The sequence below is a fragment of the Petaurus breviceps genome, unplaced genomic scaffold (assembly GCF_028583685.1).
Source record: "Petaurus breviceps papuanus isolate PSGF00001 unplaced genomic scaffold, PetGlider_PUasm1.0 188, whole genome shotgun sequence".
Lineage (NCBI taxonomy): Eukaryota > Metazoa > Chordata > Mammalia > Diprotodontia > Petauridae > Petaurus > Petaurus breviceps.
Genome location: NW_027185804.1, coordinates 2,950,550 through 2,969,741, shown reverse-complemented (window position 1 = coordinate 2,969,741; position 19,192 = coordinate 2,950,550). Strand labels below are relative to the sequence as shown.

Genomic DNA, 19,192 nt, shown 5'->3' with positions numbered 1-19,192 from the left:
AATCATCAGCTGAGACATAATTGAACCCATGGGAAATGATGAGGTCACCATGTAAAATAGTAGAGAAAGAGAGGACTTTGAAAGCACAAAGTGTGATTAGTATCACTCTCCCCACCCCTATCAGAGACTTTGGAACTGGAAGGGACGTTGGAGACCATTTAGTTCAGTGGCTCACATTTTATGAGTAAACTAAGGCCCACTGAGGTTAAATAGCCTAAGGAGGGCTATTGACTAGCTGTGTTCTAAATAGAGCCTGGATTTGAACACAAGTCTTCTGACCCCAAATTGAGCTCTCTCCCCTACACTCTCTCTTATCCCAGAATCAATCTGGGTTCTGGATTTTAGAGCTCAAGAGATTTAAGTCACAAGTCATGTATTGGGGCAACATGAAGGTGCTAGAAAGCACAAAAGAAAGGGCCTTTATATCATTTGGTGCAGTTAGAGTGACTGAGGCTCAGAAGGAAAGTGACTTAGCCAGAGGCACACAACCAAAGCCAGTTTCCCTGAACCATGCTCTCCAAGCATCATCACCAAAATGGAAATAGAAGCATTAACTACTTACTTTCTGCCAGGCACTGTGCTAAGAAATGGGGATATACATACAAGCAAAAAAAAAAAGTCTCTGCCCTCAAGATGCTTCCGTTCTAATGGGGATAAGACTGCTTTCAATTGTTTTCTGAAGTATCCTCTTTGAAGACAAACTCAGTCTTGTTGGAAACCCAAGAGACTGATTAAGCATCTACTATGTTCAAGTCTCCGGTAGGCCCAAGGGATAACAGTCTGCCTTTTCAGAGCTTAGTCTCCAGGAGATAGATGACAAAAATCAATATATGGGGATGCAATGTTCTTAAAAACAGCTACGTGTCTCACAAGATTGACAGGAAAGGGATTTGTACATCTGAATACTCTCTCTCTGAGACTTTTGTACTTGTGTAACCTTCTATTACTGTTATGCAGGCCATATCACATCATGAGGCACATCTAAGTTTTTGTATCTCCCCAGCCCAGTCTTCTACACACAGCAGACACTCAAGCTGTGCTGAGGAGATATTTTCATTGAATTGTACTTTTTCTCCCCAGTCCATGCAACCTAACTCTACTCGAGGTGCTAACTTCTAGGCTTCCCAAAAGTCTCAAGTCATTTGAAAGTCAGTCTACCAAGGCCATTCATGGTCACTTCCTGTTCCTTGATTACAAAGTTGCCCTTAATCAAGTAAGCATTAATCAATTGTAAGCATTTACAATGTGCCAGGCAGTGATGAGACCAAGAAAAATGTAATAATTACTGCCCTCAAAGAGTTAACATTCTACAGGAGGGGTTCTTAATCTGCAGTCTGTGAATATCAAAGCAATTTTAAAAACTACTTCTAATGGATTCTTTTCTTTTGTAATCCTGTGTATTTTATGCATTTAAAAAAGTTATTTGAAGAAAGGGTTCATAGGCATCACCCTCCAAAGGGGTCCAGGACACACAAAAAAGGTAAAGAAGCCTTACTGTATAGAATCAGGAGAAAGAATGGCCTCTATGGAGCTCTCTAAAGGAGGAGCACCAGAATATCACCTCTGAGCCTCAGTTCTCTCATGAAATGTTAGGGGTTGAACTAGATAACAATTTCCCAGTTCTCATAGTGTAAGTCTTTCAATCTCTTTATTAAGAAATACTGCAAGATGCTCTATAAAAAGCAAATCTTCATTAGAAAAAAAACTATTTAAAAATACAAAATAGTTGTCAACTAATCAGTATGTGGGACATTTTCTTCCTCCTCCTGCCTGGTGTATCCACTCGTTAGTATCAGTTTTCTTATTTGCAAAATGAAGGGGTTAGAGTACATAAACCCTAAGATCACTTCCAGCTCTAAATCTATGAACTTACAGTGAGACTCACAGAATTTTAGTTGAAAGGAACATTTAGCAGCCAATTAGTCCAACCCATCCCCCAAAAGGAATTTCCAATATAACATACCCAACAAGTGGCCATAGGACCCCTCTGCTTGAAGGCAAATAAAAAGAGACCTACTACCCTTTAAGGACAGTTTCATTTTCTAGTTCTAATAATTAGGTTTGTCTTAATACTAAGCCTAAATTTTGCCCTGCAACTTCCACCTGGTTCTGCCTTGTGAGGGGCAAACCAAACCAATCAAGACCTTTCTCTTCCACATGACATCTCCTCAAATACTTGCAGAGACTGATCATAACGCCCCCTAGTCTTCTCTTCTTGAAGCTAAACATTCCCATTTCTTCCCACCAATCCTCATATTGTATTGACTTAGAATTAAAACAGGTTTACTGAGCTGTTTTGACTAACACTGGATCAAACCCTAATTGACTAACAGCTTAGAACAAAAAATTGTTGGGGAAGGCTGAAGCTATATAAGCTTAAAAAACCTGGATTCACGGAATTGCAAACTCACCAAACTGATAAAATCTAAAAAACTTAAGTTTCACAGACTTGAAGTCCAAAAATTGAGGAATTTTCAAGGAGGAATCCATTCATTTTCACCACAGCTTTATTTATACTGTAAATACTTGGAAGAGTAATGGGGAGAAGAGCATTTCTGGAATTAAAGTCTCTGAATTTGGAGTAAGAGAATCCTCTAGCTATTAACTCCTAAAGAATGTGAAAAAAAAAATGAGGGGAATTCCAAAGTGTGATGTAATCCAATGGTGAAAGATGCTGGGAAGGGTTAACTATAGGATGTGGATGTGTTCTGGGATTGGCCCAATAAAACTTTTTCATCCAGCACTTTCAACTGCCTACAACTGGGGAATGTTTTACATTGGAAAGCCCCTTTTTATATAGTGAAGTCCATGGAAATACTGGATCTGTTTTACATTGCCTTTTGCTGGCCCCTATCTATTCTGTAAAGTAAGAGATTTCTTTCCAAATTGGCTGAGTCAGTTTTTGATTATCAAATGCTCTGACTTAAGAAACCTCTGTGAAAGTTCTCTGCTGCCTTGACATGTGGAGGTCCTTGAATGGTCCTCCTATGCCTGGAAGATTCTTTCAAGTATGAAAGGGCTCACGACTTTCAAAGTGGCCCATATGATTCTTTGGCCATGTCAATCCATGAAAAAGATAAAAATCTACCGAGGCATTTAAAGGCTTAAAGGAAGAATTCTAGAATGCTGGATAGATGACATAAAGAAGCGTGAGTACATATGAACGGACAGTGACCTGCATTACTGGAGGGGTTACCAACATCCATCCATTAAAGCACAGATTCAGCAAAGTCCTGAAGTTAGCATAGCCAATGAAGAAGTAGGCAGGAGAACTTGTATAAAGGATTTCATCAGAGAACCTTCTGACCAAAGCAAGGCTGACCATTAGTTATGCTCCATTAGTACCTACACGATGTTAAGTGACCTAAAGGCAGACATACGGAGTCAATGGAACTCCTGTGCAGAATTTAAGAGAGGGCATGTTTACATTATACACAGGATTGGGTGGAAATATGTACCACTGCAGGAAGTATTCCCATCAACAAGGCCATGGCTCCATGTGGCAACAAGAAACCAAAATTTTAAGTGACCTTTAAAAAAAGAATCATTTTGACCTGAAAAACAAAGTAGCTGTTTTCTACACAGTTCACAACAGTACTGAAAAAAAAAAAAAAAAGGATCTCACTGAATAACTAAATTGTGAGATACTCCCTCTCATTGCCACCTAAGATGTTCTAAGAACCTTCGAGCTCTGAAAACTGATGAACGCCTGTGACGGAAGGTGTCTTGTTTGTTGTTAACAGAACTTCTTGGTATTCGAGTGGAGAAAGGCTTTGCTCCTTTCAATGTGTGGCTACAATTCATTAAATGAATTTAGGGTGACCACTGCACCCACCCTACTCCCCACCCTCCAGACAAGACGGGCAGCGCAGCAGTTACCTTGTCATAACAGATTCTCTTTAATTCTAGCACCCAAAGCTCTACGAGGGCAGGTGCTTTACTTTATCAGCTTCGTGGGGCTGTGGGACACATTCGATAGGGTGGTGGTAGTGCAGCACCACCGCTGAACATCTCAAAGTCAGGGAGCATAGGCACAAAACTTAAAAAAATCAGAAGCCATCCACAGTTAAACAGAGTCAGTTAAGAGCTGTACAGTTTAATACTTCGTGTAAATGGTCAGTCTCCAGTAAGGGCGACCGGAAGTGATTGGGAGATCCACATCCTGGGAGTTGTACCTGTGACAGTATCTTGGGCAGGGATGTGACTGGCCAAAAGTGGGCCCTGCAAAAGCCCAGAAAAATAAAGAGAAGTTTTACCACAGTTTCTGCAGCTTCTACATCTGCTTTTGTTCGTCAGTTAGAAGTGAACCGTGAGAATTAAATACTCATCTTTACATATACACAAGTTATGCTGTGAAAGCATATTGGCTTACAAACATATAAAAATACTTGTTAACTAGTTTGATAAGAAAATAATGTATAAAAGTATATAGCAAAAACATTAGTCATCTCTGACCCTGGAAAGATCAATTCCATTTGTTTATATTACATCAAAACAAAAACAACTACAGTTTGTTTTCTTGAATCCCTTATCCAGAAATACTCAAAAAGGAAGATAGACACAAATGATTGTTTGACCCCTTCTCCCATCAAATAAATGGCTGAGAAAGATCCCTAAGAAACTGAAATGTTTATGTCCAGAATGAGCCCAGGTATTTGGCCACAGAGAACACCACCATCATTAGCCATACAGCAACAACAATGGCAGGAGTAGTAAGAGCCCTATAGCTGTTCTGGACACATAGAAAAAAAATACAGTAGATGGTCGGGTGTTTCTGGCCACTGGAAACCAGAAGGTACAGTGATCCATGAGGTCCAAAACACCTCGTTTTTGTTAACTCATTTCAGTGGATTTAAGGCTAACTTAAGTTGAAATCAAATTTTATTCTCTTGGGCAAAAAAGCTAATTCACATTTTCTCCCAAAACAAACAAAAACCCACAACAAAACTCCCTAGGTTTTGATTTAGGATGACAGTAGGCAATGTGATCTCAGAAGTTAAAAATTAATCATTTTGCATACAATGATTTCAGCTTGGAAAACAACTGGGGACTCAAGGCTGATTCATCCCCACTATGAGTGTAAGCCCTTAAAGAATTATGTTAATTGTGTGTGTGTGTGTGTGTGTGTGTGTCTGTGTGTACACACATATAGATGTCTAGCTTTAAAAAAAAAAAAGCAACTGGATGGTCTTGGAGAAGCAGCCTTAGTGTTTTCTTTAAGTTTGTCCTAACATGATCAATAAAATCATCAGCATCATCACCATCATTGTCTAGGCCAGGACTTAGCCAGCTTCTTGGACTAAGGCTAACATGGCGGCCATTTCAAGGACATGTTGCATAAGGCTAAAGAGGTACCCAACAGGATGTAAACTGGAGGAAAGAAAGGAGAAGATGAGGGCTTTTTCTGGCAGTCGGCAGCTAAGATTCATGGGATTCTTAAAAAATGACACAATGGCAGCCTTTCTTGTCTTTCTCTTTCCTTGCTGGTTCTGGGGAAGGAGGACATTCTTGTTCTTGAAATTTCCTGTAAGATAAAAAGTTCTTTTTAAAAATTGAGGGTTTTCAAATATGTGATATTTTGGCACAAGTAAAAACAGGAGAGAAAGGGACCTTTTATATATCAGACACCACTTTGAAACTGGCAAACCAAAGAAGAGTAACCCCCCAGAGAGAACAAAAAGACCTAAGTACAACACTAACTTAAGAGATCCTTTGAGAAATAACCAAGCTATTGGGGGGGGGGGGTGTAGAGAATAGGGAGGGGAAGGTGTTAAGAAAAATTAACTCAGCCTCTCCAAAAAGACTCTCATCTTCATACTTCTAGACAGCCTCACAGTGGTCAGCTTCTGAAGTACTAGGTAAAATAGAGTCTCCAGAAGGTGCTACAGAACCAGGGTATTCTGGCTGGAAATCACTGTGGCGATCATTCTGACCAGCCCTCTGTGGCACAGTCAGACTAGTGCCCAGGTGTTCTGTGACTTCTGTGTGTTGACAGTGAATCTAAAATGGCTGGATAGTTAATGCTCAGCAAAGGAACTACTCTTGCTTTCTTTTGGCAACAAGTACAAAAGAAACATCATCTTTTACGTCCAGAATGAGCTAAAAAATGAACTAAAAAAAAAAAAACCTATAAAACAGAAATATGAATCATATGGTAAAGTCCTGTGAGAAGGCTCCACACTGACCTGATAACCCGGACAAGTTCATGGAAAGCTTGGTCTACATTCATTCTAATTTTTGCAGATGCCTCCATGTATGTCACCTTCAGTTGTCGTGCAAGTTGCTGTCCTTCTTCTTGTGTTACCTGAAATAAGGAGTGCCCTTCAGAAAGATGTTTGAAGCAAAGTACAGAACTTTCAGTTTGGCTTTATTCCACCCCATAGACTGTGAGCTGTTAGGTACAAGTCAGAGGAGACAGCAATGCTCAGATCTATCTCACAACTGGAAACCCTTTTAGAATCCATAACCAGGGAGGAAATGACCCATCTCTTTCATTACAGGAGGGAAGGAAAAGTCTAGGTAGCATAAAATTCTCATTAATAAGGAGAATACCAGATTACCAATGTGTAATCACAGAATTTAGAGCTGGATTCTACTTTAGAAACCATTTAATTTAATCTAACCCTCTTATTGCACAGATAAGGAAAATGGTGCCCAAATAAGGTAAAGACTGGCTCAGATTTAGAAGGACTTCAAAGGTTATCTGGTCCATTCTTATTTTACAGATGAAGAAAATTATGAAAATAAATGACAGAGCTAGGATTTTAACCCAGTTCCTGGAGGTTTTAAACATGCTTTGCCTTAAAATAAAACTTAAAAATAAAACAAAAAACCCTTAAGTGTCAAATTATACCCTAAAAAGACATGGAAGAACACATCAGTATAAAAGTAATGGTTCTTCATTCTAATTTCATCCAACTTTATTTTGTTCTGTCTCCAGGGTAAAGGATTTTAAGCCTCCAAGTATCATGCTGTTTGGCTTTTGTGGTTTTGTTCCTTTGTCCTTGTGCTTGTGTGAAAGATGGAGAAAAGGAATACAAAAGAGTTCAAATTTGACCTCTTCTGTAGAAAGGTGGGAAAAAATACAACTGCTTCTTACCCACAGTTCCAGTTGACAAAGCACCTATTAATCTACAGGGGCAAAAGTTTATCACGAGCTGTTTCAATCATACAATTAGGAGGAACACACTAGTGGATCTTTCCCCTGGACATACACTTGATTTCTTGCTGGTGTGGCTAACCCTTAAGAATATCACTGTGCAAGGAGGACAAGTACATACAAAAATATTTACAGCAGCTCTTTTTTTGTGGTGGCAAAGAATTGGAAATTAGGGGGATGCCCATCCATTGGGGAATGGCTGAACAAGTTATGGTATATGAATGGAATGGAATGCTACTGGGCTATAAGAAATGAGGAGCAGACAGTCTTCATAATAACCTGAAGACATATATAAACTGATGCTGAGTGAGGAGAGCAGAACCAGGAGAACATTGTACACAATTACAGACACATCTTATCTGTGATGACTGACTGTGATAGACTGGGCTCCCCTCAGCAATGCAAGGTTATAAGACAGCTCCAAAGGACAAATTAGAGAGCCTGAATGCAAACTGAAGCAAACTTGCTCTCTCTTTTTCATTCTGTCTTGTTTCTTCTTCCTCGTTATTCATATTATAATTCTTCTTTATAACTTGACTAATGCTTAATGTGAAAGTATATGTAGAACCTATAACGGATTGCATGCCATGATGGGGGGTAGAGGGGAATTTGGAACTCAAAAACTTGTGGAACTGAATGTTGCAAATTAATAGTAAATAATTTTTTTTTTTTAAAGCAATTGGGGTTAAGTAACTTGCTCAAGGTTACACGGCCAGATAATAATACACGGTTATTTTATGTGGGTGCTAAGTATCTGAGGCCAGAACCGATCCCGGGTCTCCCAACTCTGGGGCCGGTGCTCTTACTCACTGCGCCACCTGGTCACCCCAAATAAATTTTTTTAAAAAAGAATATCACTGCTTATCTATACTGTTCTGAACAGACACAACCAAAACCAGTGACCAAGTATAGTGAGCAAAAAAACACCATCTGTATCAGAAAATGTTAAATGGCATCATGAAACAATGAACTAGCTGGAGAGAACGTTTAGAGCTTTCTGGATGTAGCTGAGAATCACATATATTTTTAGCCTTAAATTAGAATTTTGATGGTTAGAGGCAGATGGAATTTTTTCTATTAATAAACAGAATGATGATCTAGAAAGCAATCTGAAATTACATAAAGAAAATGACTTAAAATACTGATTTCTTTGGGTCCAGAGATCTCACTGCCAGACATATACCTCAAGGGTATCAATGATAACAAGAAAGGCCCAATAAACACCAAAATATTCATACCAGCACTTTTTGTAAGAGTAAATAATTTTTAATGAAGCAGATGCCCATCTGCTAAAGAATGGCTAAAGAAGTCATAGTAATAATACTGCAGGGGGAGGCTAGGTAGGGAAGTGAATAGAGCACCAGCCCTGGATTCAGGAGGACCCAAGTTCAAATCTGGCCTCAGACACTTAACACAAAACTAGCCGTGTGACCTTTGGCAAGTCACTTAACCCCAACTGTCCTACCTTCCCCCTCCAAAAAGCAAAAATAAAATAAAATAATACTGTGCCATAAGAAATGGTGAATATCATGAACATACAGAAGCATAAAAACTTACATGAACTAGTGTAGAATGGGGTATGGGTAAATAGAAACAGGAGAATGACATACTACAATGACTGCAACAATCACAACAACACAATTGAAACTGAATGCAGAATTATAGTGGCCAAGCTTGGATCCAAATAAAAAATGAAGAAGCCACCCTCCCCACCCCCCTTCTTTGCAGAAGCAGGGGGTTATGGGTATGAAACACTATGGATAATGTCAGACTTATTCTATATGTTGGCTAGTTTTGCTGAATGTTTTTTTTTTCCTTTTTTATTCCTTGGTTATAACAAGGTGTCCCAAAAGTCTTAGTGCATCTTTGAGCTTTATTAACTTCGTAAGTGCTAGAAACTTAACCAAAAAATCCACTATATTTTAATTATTTCAAATTATTTTATATGAACTTAGCTTCGAGAATTTTGACTAATAAATAAGTTTTTAACTTTGATAAGACAGGGCACCCTATCAGCATGAATTGCATATGCAAAGGTTTTTGGATGACATTTTCTCAAACCTATTGATTAGTAGATATTAGTAGAAAGATCTTGTGTGTCCACCTCAGTCACTTGATCTATTTTCATTAGATGTTTCCTTGTAGGGTTATATCAAAACCTCACTCTTTGGAATGAGGTTTAGGATTAAAAATGCAAGGTTAGGATTACAAATGCAACTGTTGTTTTTTTAAAAAAGTTCAAAAACTGACTAGAGTGATACAGCATAAAGCAGTTACATGCTGAATTTTTAATAAGAAATACATCAATATTTAAATAATTAACCTTTTAAATGTTTTAATAAGCTTCCATTTGTTCTAATAGTTCATCTGAAGTTATTAAAACTTAAAACCACACCAAGACTTTTGGGACACTATATAAGGTATGGGTCTCTGGAAAAGAGAACAGAACAGATACAACGGGAAAGAAGGGGATGTGAAAACATAAGCTATTCAACAACAATGCCACTGTAAAAAAAAAAAAACCCAACAGCAACAAAAAAAACATTTTGAAAAGCTTAAGAATTATGACAGTATAATGACCAACCACAACCTGAGAGGACAGAGCACACTCCCCAGTTTCTGACAGAGGCTGAGAGACTAAAATGCCAAAGGAAACATAAACACAATCAACATGTGGCCTCTGCTTACATGTTATAAAGGTCTTGTTTCTTCTTTTTAATATGGAAATATATGTGACGAGGAGAGATATTAGGAACAATAATAGTGCCAAAAAGAAAAAAGGAAAGATGCCCCTGGAGCATTTAAAAGAAAATATACATTAGAAAAATGAAGGAAGTTCAGAAGGGGATAAGGACAGCTTTGGAAGCAACATGCTAAATTTCTCTCTCACTCACTCACACACACACACACACACACACACACAAAAACACACACAAAATTGCTTTTTTAGGAAAGCAAGCTAAATGTGATAAATTTCTATATTTGTATACAGTTATCTTTTATGGGTTACTATATGTGGACATTTTTTGTTAACTAAATAAATATTTTAAACAATAAAAACCAAAAACAATTTTTTAATCAAATAGGACAATGAAACCATAATCTTCAAAAGAAAAAAAAAAGCCTATCAACAGTGTAATTTAATTCAGATCAAAAATTCACGTGAACATAAAAATTGTCTAATCCAATCCTTTTTATTTTGTAGATGAGGAAATTGAGGACCAGAGAAGGGAGGTGACTTGCTTAAAGTTACACAGCTGGTAAATGACAGAGTTAGACCTTGCCATTGACTTTAAGAGTCAAAAGACCCAAGTTCAAATTTCAACTCTGACACTCAGTAGATGCATGATTCCTGGGCAAGTCACTTACCCTGAGACTGAGGTTTCTCGTATCTAAAATCAGGACACTCATAGTTCCTTACACAGGTCTCAGATTCTACCTCAGCATTAGGGAGCTCTGAGGTTAGTGAATAGAGATATATCAAGGACCTCTACAATTAAAAGAGTTAAATCTACACACATGATCTTGCTTTGATGGCTCCATGATTGTCTGAGCATGACTACTTCTCCCACTGATGCAGAATTAACCCTTCCACAAGCTTCTTGTTCCCTGTAATTCTTGAGACTTTACATCCACTGTCTCTCCTTCTCCTGACATGACTGTCTCCACCCTTTCTGCTCATACACAGCCTCAGTAATGTCTTTTATGACACTTTTTTGCTTGAGCTGTTATTCTATAGATTGTTTACAGCTAGCTATGCTTCTTTCCATTGTCCTTTGGGTGGTCAAGTTGAACTATGAACTTATGGTGCTGCATGACTGATGGGCACAGCGCCTCACTGAGGATACTGACACTAACAAGCCGATCTTTTCCAGTGCCAGGCAGGTTGGCATCGCTGAAAGCACTATGTGGTGCTTTCCTCCTCCTCCATTCTGGGCCCAGCTCATTCATTATGCATCTGTAGACCTTGTCCAAGACACACATATGGAAAGACTAATTCAATGGGCTGCCATCCAAGAGCAGCCCATCATTTGGGCAATATGCATTTTTTATTCATTTTGTTTTTCCAGTAGAAATGACTAAACCAGTATCTTTCACATTACTGCAGACTTCATTGAAGGAAGCTTTGTGGTGTTCCAGGGCTTGATGAAATAAATAAGATAATCTGGAGAACTATGGCATCAATAGGAAATTTTAATAGGGGTATTAAACAGGATGCCTAGGAGGAAGCACAGTCAGTGGGAAAAGTGTGGCTCTGGAGCCAGAAGTCCTGATAATGCTGAACAAATCACTCGACTTCCTTAGGTCTCAGAGTCCTCACTATGATAAAATTAAGGGGCTTAGGACTACCTTCCTTGTTTTCACAAAAATTGTCCCTGGTGCTCACAGAGACTACTAACATAGCGATTTATAGCAGGTAAGAATTAAAAAGACATGGGAATGTTGTCTTGGTTCTCTTCTTGTTTATTGTCTAACCTGTTCCATTCTTTTAGAATCCATTCTTTTAGAATCCACTCTTTGAGAGTTCTTAAGAAGGCAGGATGCTTCCATACATTTTTATCTAAGTGTGTATGAAAACTAGCTGTTTGTTCTGATTTCAGCTTCATCACTGCAAAGGATGCCCTGGGAAAGGGAGTGGCAGAGTATAATGGCTCCTCTATTATTGCCAGTGAGAATGGACCAATGGGAAAAAGACTGGCAGGTTTGCTCCATTTTGCATGTCTGCTGGGCTCCTTCTGATTTCTAGCTATAAATCCTATCGAGATCACTTAGCTCACAATTATATCACTTTCCTAGTAACAGCTCCCAAAGTAGCAGCACAGTATCAGCATCCCCATTTTACAGCCTCAAAGAAACTGAGTGACCCGGACTTGAGGAAAGCTCCTCCGTGTGGTGTCTCCTCACACATTACCGATGCTTTCTACCACGCTGTGCTGCTTCCTCTGGTAGCTTCATGGCAAGTTTGTCCTTCCATGCCAGAAGGTCATAATCTTTTTTTGTATCACAGTCTCTTTTGACAGCCTTCTCAGAACCATATTTATAATACATAAAATTACAAAGGAATCCAATTATATTGAAATATAGTTATTAAAATTTTTTGAAACATTCAACAGTTTCACAGACCCCAGGTTAAGAATCCTTGGCTTTATCCTCCTCATAAAGTCTGAGAGGGGAGTCGGCCCAGTTTTTGGATGCACAATGAAACCAACTATTTCATTTTCTTTATTCTCCTCTCTCAGGCGGAACAGCCAGCAAATCATCTTTTCTATCTTAAATGAATCTTCTGGTCACATCTCTACTGAGAAAGTCACTATAATAATAATCATAGTTCACAATTATTTACAAAGATTTAATAGGATTTTCACTGTGTTGCTTAAATGTATTGTTCCATAAGTTATAGACCTAAAAGGAATCAACACACACAAAAATCAGAGAATAACCATTTTTAACAAAACCCACAAAGGCAGAAACTGTAATTAAGTCAATACTGTTATAGTGGGCAAAACACTGGACTTCCAATTAGAGAGTACACCTCACTTCGAAGGCCTCAGTGATCAGAGGATATGGGATCACTATTGCAGAGAAAAGAAAAACAAGATGACAGGAAGTAGTACAACTTCTCATGCAGTCAATGTTCCAATTATAAGCTATAATTTAATGAAATGAATGATAATCAAAGATGATAAATTTTCTAAAGTTCTGTCTTCTTTTTTTCTCATTTGATGTACATATCTTCACTCAAATTATGTGACATGGGATAGCAATAGTCAGAAAACCACTTACCTGTCTTTGATGGTCAAGATCTGCTTTATTACCAACTAAAATCATTGGAAACTCATCGCGGTCCTTTACTCTGAGAATCTGCCTTTGAAATTTATAGATTTCTTCAAAGCTAAAACCAAAAGTACAAATGAAACTGTTGGGTTACTTATGATCAGATCATATGTTAAACAATATCATTCACAATAATTCATAAATTCCATTTTTATGGTCAAAATTATCCTTTATGCTTTAGAAAAAAAAAACAGAAAATCCAAATATGATTCAGAGTAAATTTGAACCCATCTTGTTGGTCTAACATTGTAACACACACATACCTTCCTCTATCAGTGACTGAAAAAACCAGCAAAAAGCCCTCTCCAGTCCTCATATACTGTTCTCTCATCGCCCCAAACTCTTCTTGACCTGCAGTGTCCAGAACTACAGAAAAATAAAATGTAGACATAGGTTGTATATGCACTTTTAAAGATGACTCCCCCCACCCCGCCACCTTACCAAATGTTTCCCAATTTAAAAAGGTATTACAACTAGCAGATTTCCCCCAAATCAAAAGTAGTGTATCTGCAGTAGTAGTGTGCTGCCCAAGCGTTTAACAACCAGCTTTCCAAAGAGGCACAGCACACCTTTAGATTTAATCTGCTTTAGTATCATTTTCTCCATCACTTACTTAACTCTAGACAAACAACAAAACAATAAATCAAGGCCCAATTTATAGTATTTGTGGATTTCCAAGATGTGATATTTACGATGAAAATTTAACAATTCTTGTGTCATAAACTGGCTCCAACACATCTCTAATCTATAAGCAAAGACGTGAAAAAATTACTACCAATGAGAATATTAGGGTCCCATTCTTACTCAATATTCTCGTCTCAAGAGACCAAAACAAATGTTTCAGAAATGTGAAACAAATTATCAGGTTCAGGTTGAACATTTAGTATCAATTTCCATGGGAAAAAAAAAATAACAAAAAATGAGAAGGTAGAGTAGATGAAGTTAAGTAGACCTTAAATCATACTCTGATGGAACATGTGGATACCAGCAAATTCCATGGGAAATTCTGATTTTACATGGATCTTCTAATATAGAATCTCCATTAAGGTCTCTTCTGGTGCCTCCTTGCACCTGAAAGATGATGCTATCAGTACTAGGCAGCCTCTGGCAGGAGAGCTTGTAGGAGAGGTCCAGGGACAGACCTTATGTGTTATCTGAGTTTCGGGGCACTGATTTTCTTGTTTGTTTCTTTGGCAAAACCATCAAAGGTCATCAAAGGGTGTGGAGGGGTTGGGATCTATGTCAGTGGAAGGAGCAGCAATACTGATGAAATCAAGGATTTCCTGACCTTTGGACATATCCAAATATTGTAAGTGCATATAGGAATATAGTTCAGGTTTTCTGAAGAACTCCAATTAAGAAGCAATATAGTGAACAACAAATTATTGTAATGCGTATAAACAGTGCTTTAAGGTTTTAAAGTTCCTTCTTCACAACTCCAAACTAAGTGGTGCAGTACTTTACAGATGAGAACTGAGGCCCAGAGAAGAAGCAACATATTCATGGCCACAAAGCCAGTAAGGACTGTAGCCATTCAATCAGCATTTGTTAAGTGTCGAACTGTGTTCCAGGCACTGTGCAAAGCCCTGGGGCTACAAAGAAGTGCAAAAGCCAGACCCTGGCCTCAAGGGTCTAAAGAGAAGGCAACATGTCAGTCTCCTTGGCTCCAGATCCATCTCTTTTTGACTAAACCAGGACGCTTCTCTATGAAAATAAATCTGACAAACCTTAATAAGTCACAAAATTATTGATCCAATACAGCCTGGGAGCTAGGAATTCTAATCCACTATAATATATAAAATGAATACTCTCATCATATAGAGTTCATTTCAGCTTTTAAGGTTCAAAACAGGTTTTTAGAGTGTGAGCTATAATCACGCATTTCCCCACCCCATGTGGGAAAAAAACTTCACTTTAATGACAGAAAGAGCTTTTTTTAAATCTACAATCAGTAGTACAATTATTATGCTTGGTATTAAGGATTATATTACATTTCAGACAGAGATCATGATGTTGAACCTAGTTAAGACTCAGGGAGGGAGTAGCAGAGCCAAGATGGGATAAAGAATAGTAGCTGTCTTCAAAAAAATTTTTTTAGAGGGAGGAAGGCAGGGCAATTGGCATTAAGTGACTTGCCCAAGGTCACACAGCTACTTAAGTGTCAAGCGTCTGAGGCCAAATTTAAACCCAGGTCCTCCAGGGCTGGTGCTCTATTCACTGCACCACCCTGCTGCCCTGTCTTGAAATATTTAAGGAGTTATCATGTAGGAAAAGTAGACTTTTTCTCCTTGGTCCTACAAAGACATATTTCAGCTCAACTTATTAACAGTTAGAACTATCCAAAAAAGAAATGCATTGCCTTAAGAGGTACTGAGTTTCCCATTTTCAAGCAGGAACTGGGTAGATGACCACTACTTGGTGGTGGTCATGATTTGGGCAAGAGCCGGACCTCTGAGGTTCTTTCCCACTCTGTAACTGATTCCTTAATCTAAACTATGACGGTTCAGAATTTCCAGAGCACCACCAAAATGGAGCACAGCCCTTCTTATGTTTTAATAAGTGGTCTGCATGCCACGGTGGCTGAGTGTTTCTGAAGTAAGCTAAGCTGATTCTCAGTCAGAAGATACGCAGTCTGTTGCCGAGTCCTTTCAAGTCCTTCTAGCTTGGCAGGTGACCCTGGAGCTGAGAGTCTCCTCATACTATGAGAAGGAGCACTGTGAGAAATCTGTAGGAAAAAGAAGCTCTTCTACACTTGAAAGGAATGAAAAGTGACATGGAATGACTTACTGTCCAGCCGCGCGGCTCTATCATCTATCACACACTGTTTAGTATATGAATCTTCAATTGTTGGATCGTAATCTGTGACAAAATAGGACTGCAAAAAAAATCAATTTAGAATTAATTTGTTATACATACATAGGCACCACTCAAGTACAATACAATTGTGTTTATCAACCCCTATCCAACATCCCACATGTCAGAAAATCCATCTGTCTCCTGTTCCTGCGAAAAGGAAATTTTTCTATCTTTTCCATTTTGAGAGAATGATTATCACCTCGTATATATAAAAGAGAACACCCACTGTTTCAATTTACAGAGCAACATCTCTACCCAGCCTGTGTGCTCATACTGTGTACGTGTGTGTACACACACACACACACACACACACCCCATCCCAAAGACATCAAGGTAAATATATTCAAAATGAAAGTCACCATCCTGCCCCTCTTCCCCATTTCTTTCAAAGCTCTCCCATACATCCTTCCAGTCACCCAGTTTGAGCATATTTCCACAACATCTCCTACACACCTACCTACCCATCTTGCCTCTCATCTGAACTTCCTATAATCTATTCATGTGTCTCCTTCCCTAAAATCTTTCTCCTCTTCCATCCATCCTCCACCCAGGTGCCAAATTTACATTCTTAAAACACATCTAACCATTTCATTCTTCCCTCCACAACCCCCTCAAGCCTTCAGTGGCTCCCAATGACCACTAAGATAAAAGACATACTCCTCAGTCTAACACTTAGGCCCACCCACAATCTAACTTCAACCTTCTTTTCCCCCTTTTTATTCCCTCCCCTTCCAGTCAAACTAGACTACTAGATATTCCTAGAACTCTGGAAGGGGAGGGGCAAACCCATGAAGAAGGGATGAAGAACACAAGTAGAGAAGATGGTGGTGGTAAGGATAAGGGTCACAAATAGCCAAAACCAAGTCTGAAGCAAAGAAGAGAGAACTTTGAGCCAATGTGAACTGTGAGCTTTACCTCAGGAACAAATTATGAAGACTGAGTGCCTATAAATGGTTTATTACTGTAATCAGCTTACAAATGTTAATTTGACATGTTTAATAATATGCATAATTAGTCTTGTGTTACACAATTCATTATAAATGATAAGTGATCTGTAAATCACTATCATTAGTGTTACTTTTATAGTCAAACCAAATTCTTAGTTTTTCTCCTCTTGCTCTATTCACTCAGTACTGATAATAAATACTAACATGGTTAACTTCTCCTGATCCCCGATATATATGAGTTAAAAGCAACAGTCTTAGATTAAGCTCCCCCACAGCTGGATCAGCCCTGGGAACATGCAGGAGAAGCAAGGCAGAGGTTAGAGTGGGAACTCCTGGGGACAGAAGCAGCACAGCCTCTGGCAGCAGAGGGCTCAGGGCTGGATTTTGTCTCCACTTTCCTGGCTGGGTCCCTTAACTTTCCCAGAGCCTCTTTCCTTCAATGGAAAATGGGCTCCTACTCTCCAGAGTTGTAAGATTCAAGGGATGATGCACAGTCTGCTCTGGTAAATCCTAAAGTACTATCCATTAGCATAAGCATTCATTTTTTTCTGCCACTTACCAGCTTTGTGACCTAAGGCAAGACCTTCCTTTTGAGAAGCCTCAGGTCTCTCATCTGTAAAATGAAGTCAACTGACTAGATGGTCTCTTAAGATCCTTTCTGAGCCCAGAATATTAGGAACAGGCAGTTTTCTAAGGCAGAAATTCAAGCTATCAAGACATATATAAATATATTTAAAAGGTTCAAATCATTAATAATTAGGAAAGTGCAAAATAATATGATTCTGATGTTCCCCCCTCACCTAGGAGATAGGCAAAGTAGATAAAACAGGGAAATTTAAAATGGTGGGGCTGAGGGAAAACAGGCACAATATGTGCTATTCGTGGAGCTGTGAAATTGGTACCTGTAATTTATCAAACATCCCTCTTGTAATACAATATGTACACACCCTTAGATATACTCAAACATATAGTATCTAAAGGTGAGGAGTTTTCTAAGGCTATGTCAGTTTGGCAGGTGCTGCCACACAGGCTGGAAAGACATCAAAGATATGGGCCTGGCACTAATATGTATGTCTGCAATTGGAGCACCAGCTTGGTTAACTTTGGGTGAATTTATCACAGCTTAGAAGCAGCTACATGGCTCCATGGATTGAGCACTGGGACTGGAGTCAAGAAGACCTGAGTTTAAATCTGGCCTCAGACACTATATGACCCTAGGCAAGTCACTTCAACCTGTTTGCCTAAATCCACCGGAGAAGGAAATGGCAAACCACTCCAGTATCTTTGCCGAGAAAACCCCACGGACAGCATTAATGTGCTATGGTCCACAGGGTCACCAAGAGTCAGACAGACTGAATAACAACAAAAGCTCATCACAAGAAAGGTTAACTACTAAGTTTCTTCCATGAAGCTATTAGCAATCGCTAAAGTATTTAAGTATGTAACTGCATATATAATTATGTGGTGTATTATCATATAAGCAACAAACTCAAAACTAGGTTCACAGAGGTTAAGGGCAACTTAGTGGGAAAACCCAAATTCTAGTCCTGGTTTCACCTCTTGCTGGTTCTATGACCCAAATCTGCTGACTTATTCCAGGGTTCTTTACTAAATAAATAGGAAGTCCCTTGCAATTTTGTTAGTTAAGAAAAAGTTTTTCCCTAAAGCTAAAAGAGTTGTTGAGCACAGTATAAAAAGGCCACACAGCAGTGGGGAGCATGGAGAGAATGTAGGCGGTGCTGCTCCCCTAAGAGCAGAGAAAGAAGGAAAACAGATGCTTCCTGTACAGTGGAGAATGCCTTGCTCTCTGAGACAGGACAATGCTGCAAGAGTCAATGTCCTTTACAGCCTGATTTCTACACAGAGAAATTTAAAACGGAGAAGCCACGTGAAGCAATGAAAAGAGGGCTGCATTTGGAATGAGAGGGCCTGGATTCAAATGCCAGGTCTACCATTTTCTAAGGAAATCACTTCTGCTCTCCTAACCTCAGTTTCCTTATCTATAAAAAAGCACAGGGGACGACAAGACTGTCCCTAACTACAAATCCTATGGCTGAAGAGATGAAACTAGGTTTAAGATGAGAGGGGTCACTCAGGCGTAGATGAATTCCTTTCTCTTTAGTGAATCTACCCTGGGAATGCTTCCTGGCCCTCTGTTAAGACATTCTCAGCTCACCAAGCCAAGAGCTTACCAGGGAAACCCCTTAGGAGAGATGCCAGTTCAGTATACTCCTGTTCTAGGAGACATTGCCAATGGGAAGAAGTTGATGTTACTTTTGCATTCCTGGGTGCTGATCAGAGCTGCTGTTCCTCTACCCTGCCCCACAACCACCCACCCCCCAATCAAGGAGGGGGGAATGCAGTAACTAGGCGTAGCCACAAGATGGTGCAGTGA

At 39.1% G+C, this 19,192-nt stretch overlaps 1 protein-coding gene across 2 annotated transcripts in view; it reads right to left on the bottom strand.

Moving 5' to 3' along the window:
• Positions 1-3,875: 3,875 nt before the first annotated feature.
• The window catches only part of RRAS2 (RAS related 2), an 88,835-nt gene continuing 73,518 nt past the window's right edge, over positions 3,876-19,192 (bottom strand). For both annotated transcript variants that reach the window (XM_069091157.1, XM_069091158.1), the window contains exons 2-6: positions 15,782-15,869; positions 13,258-13,360; positions 12,944-13,052; positions 6,186-6,304; positions 3,876-5,524 (exon numbers count right to left, since the gene is read on the bottom strand). In XM_069091157.1, the coding sequence (XP_068947258.1) occupies positions 5,437-5,524; positions 6,186-6,304; positions 12,944-13,052; positions 13,258-13,360; positions 15,782-15,869 (507 nt within the window). In that variant the 3' untranslated portion in view covers positions 3,876-5,436. The remainder of the gene's footprint in view (positions 5,525-6,185; positions 6,305-12,943; positions 13,053-13,257; positions 13,361-15,781; positions 15,870-19,192) is intronic.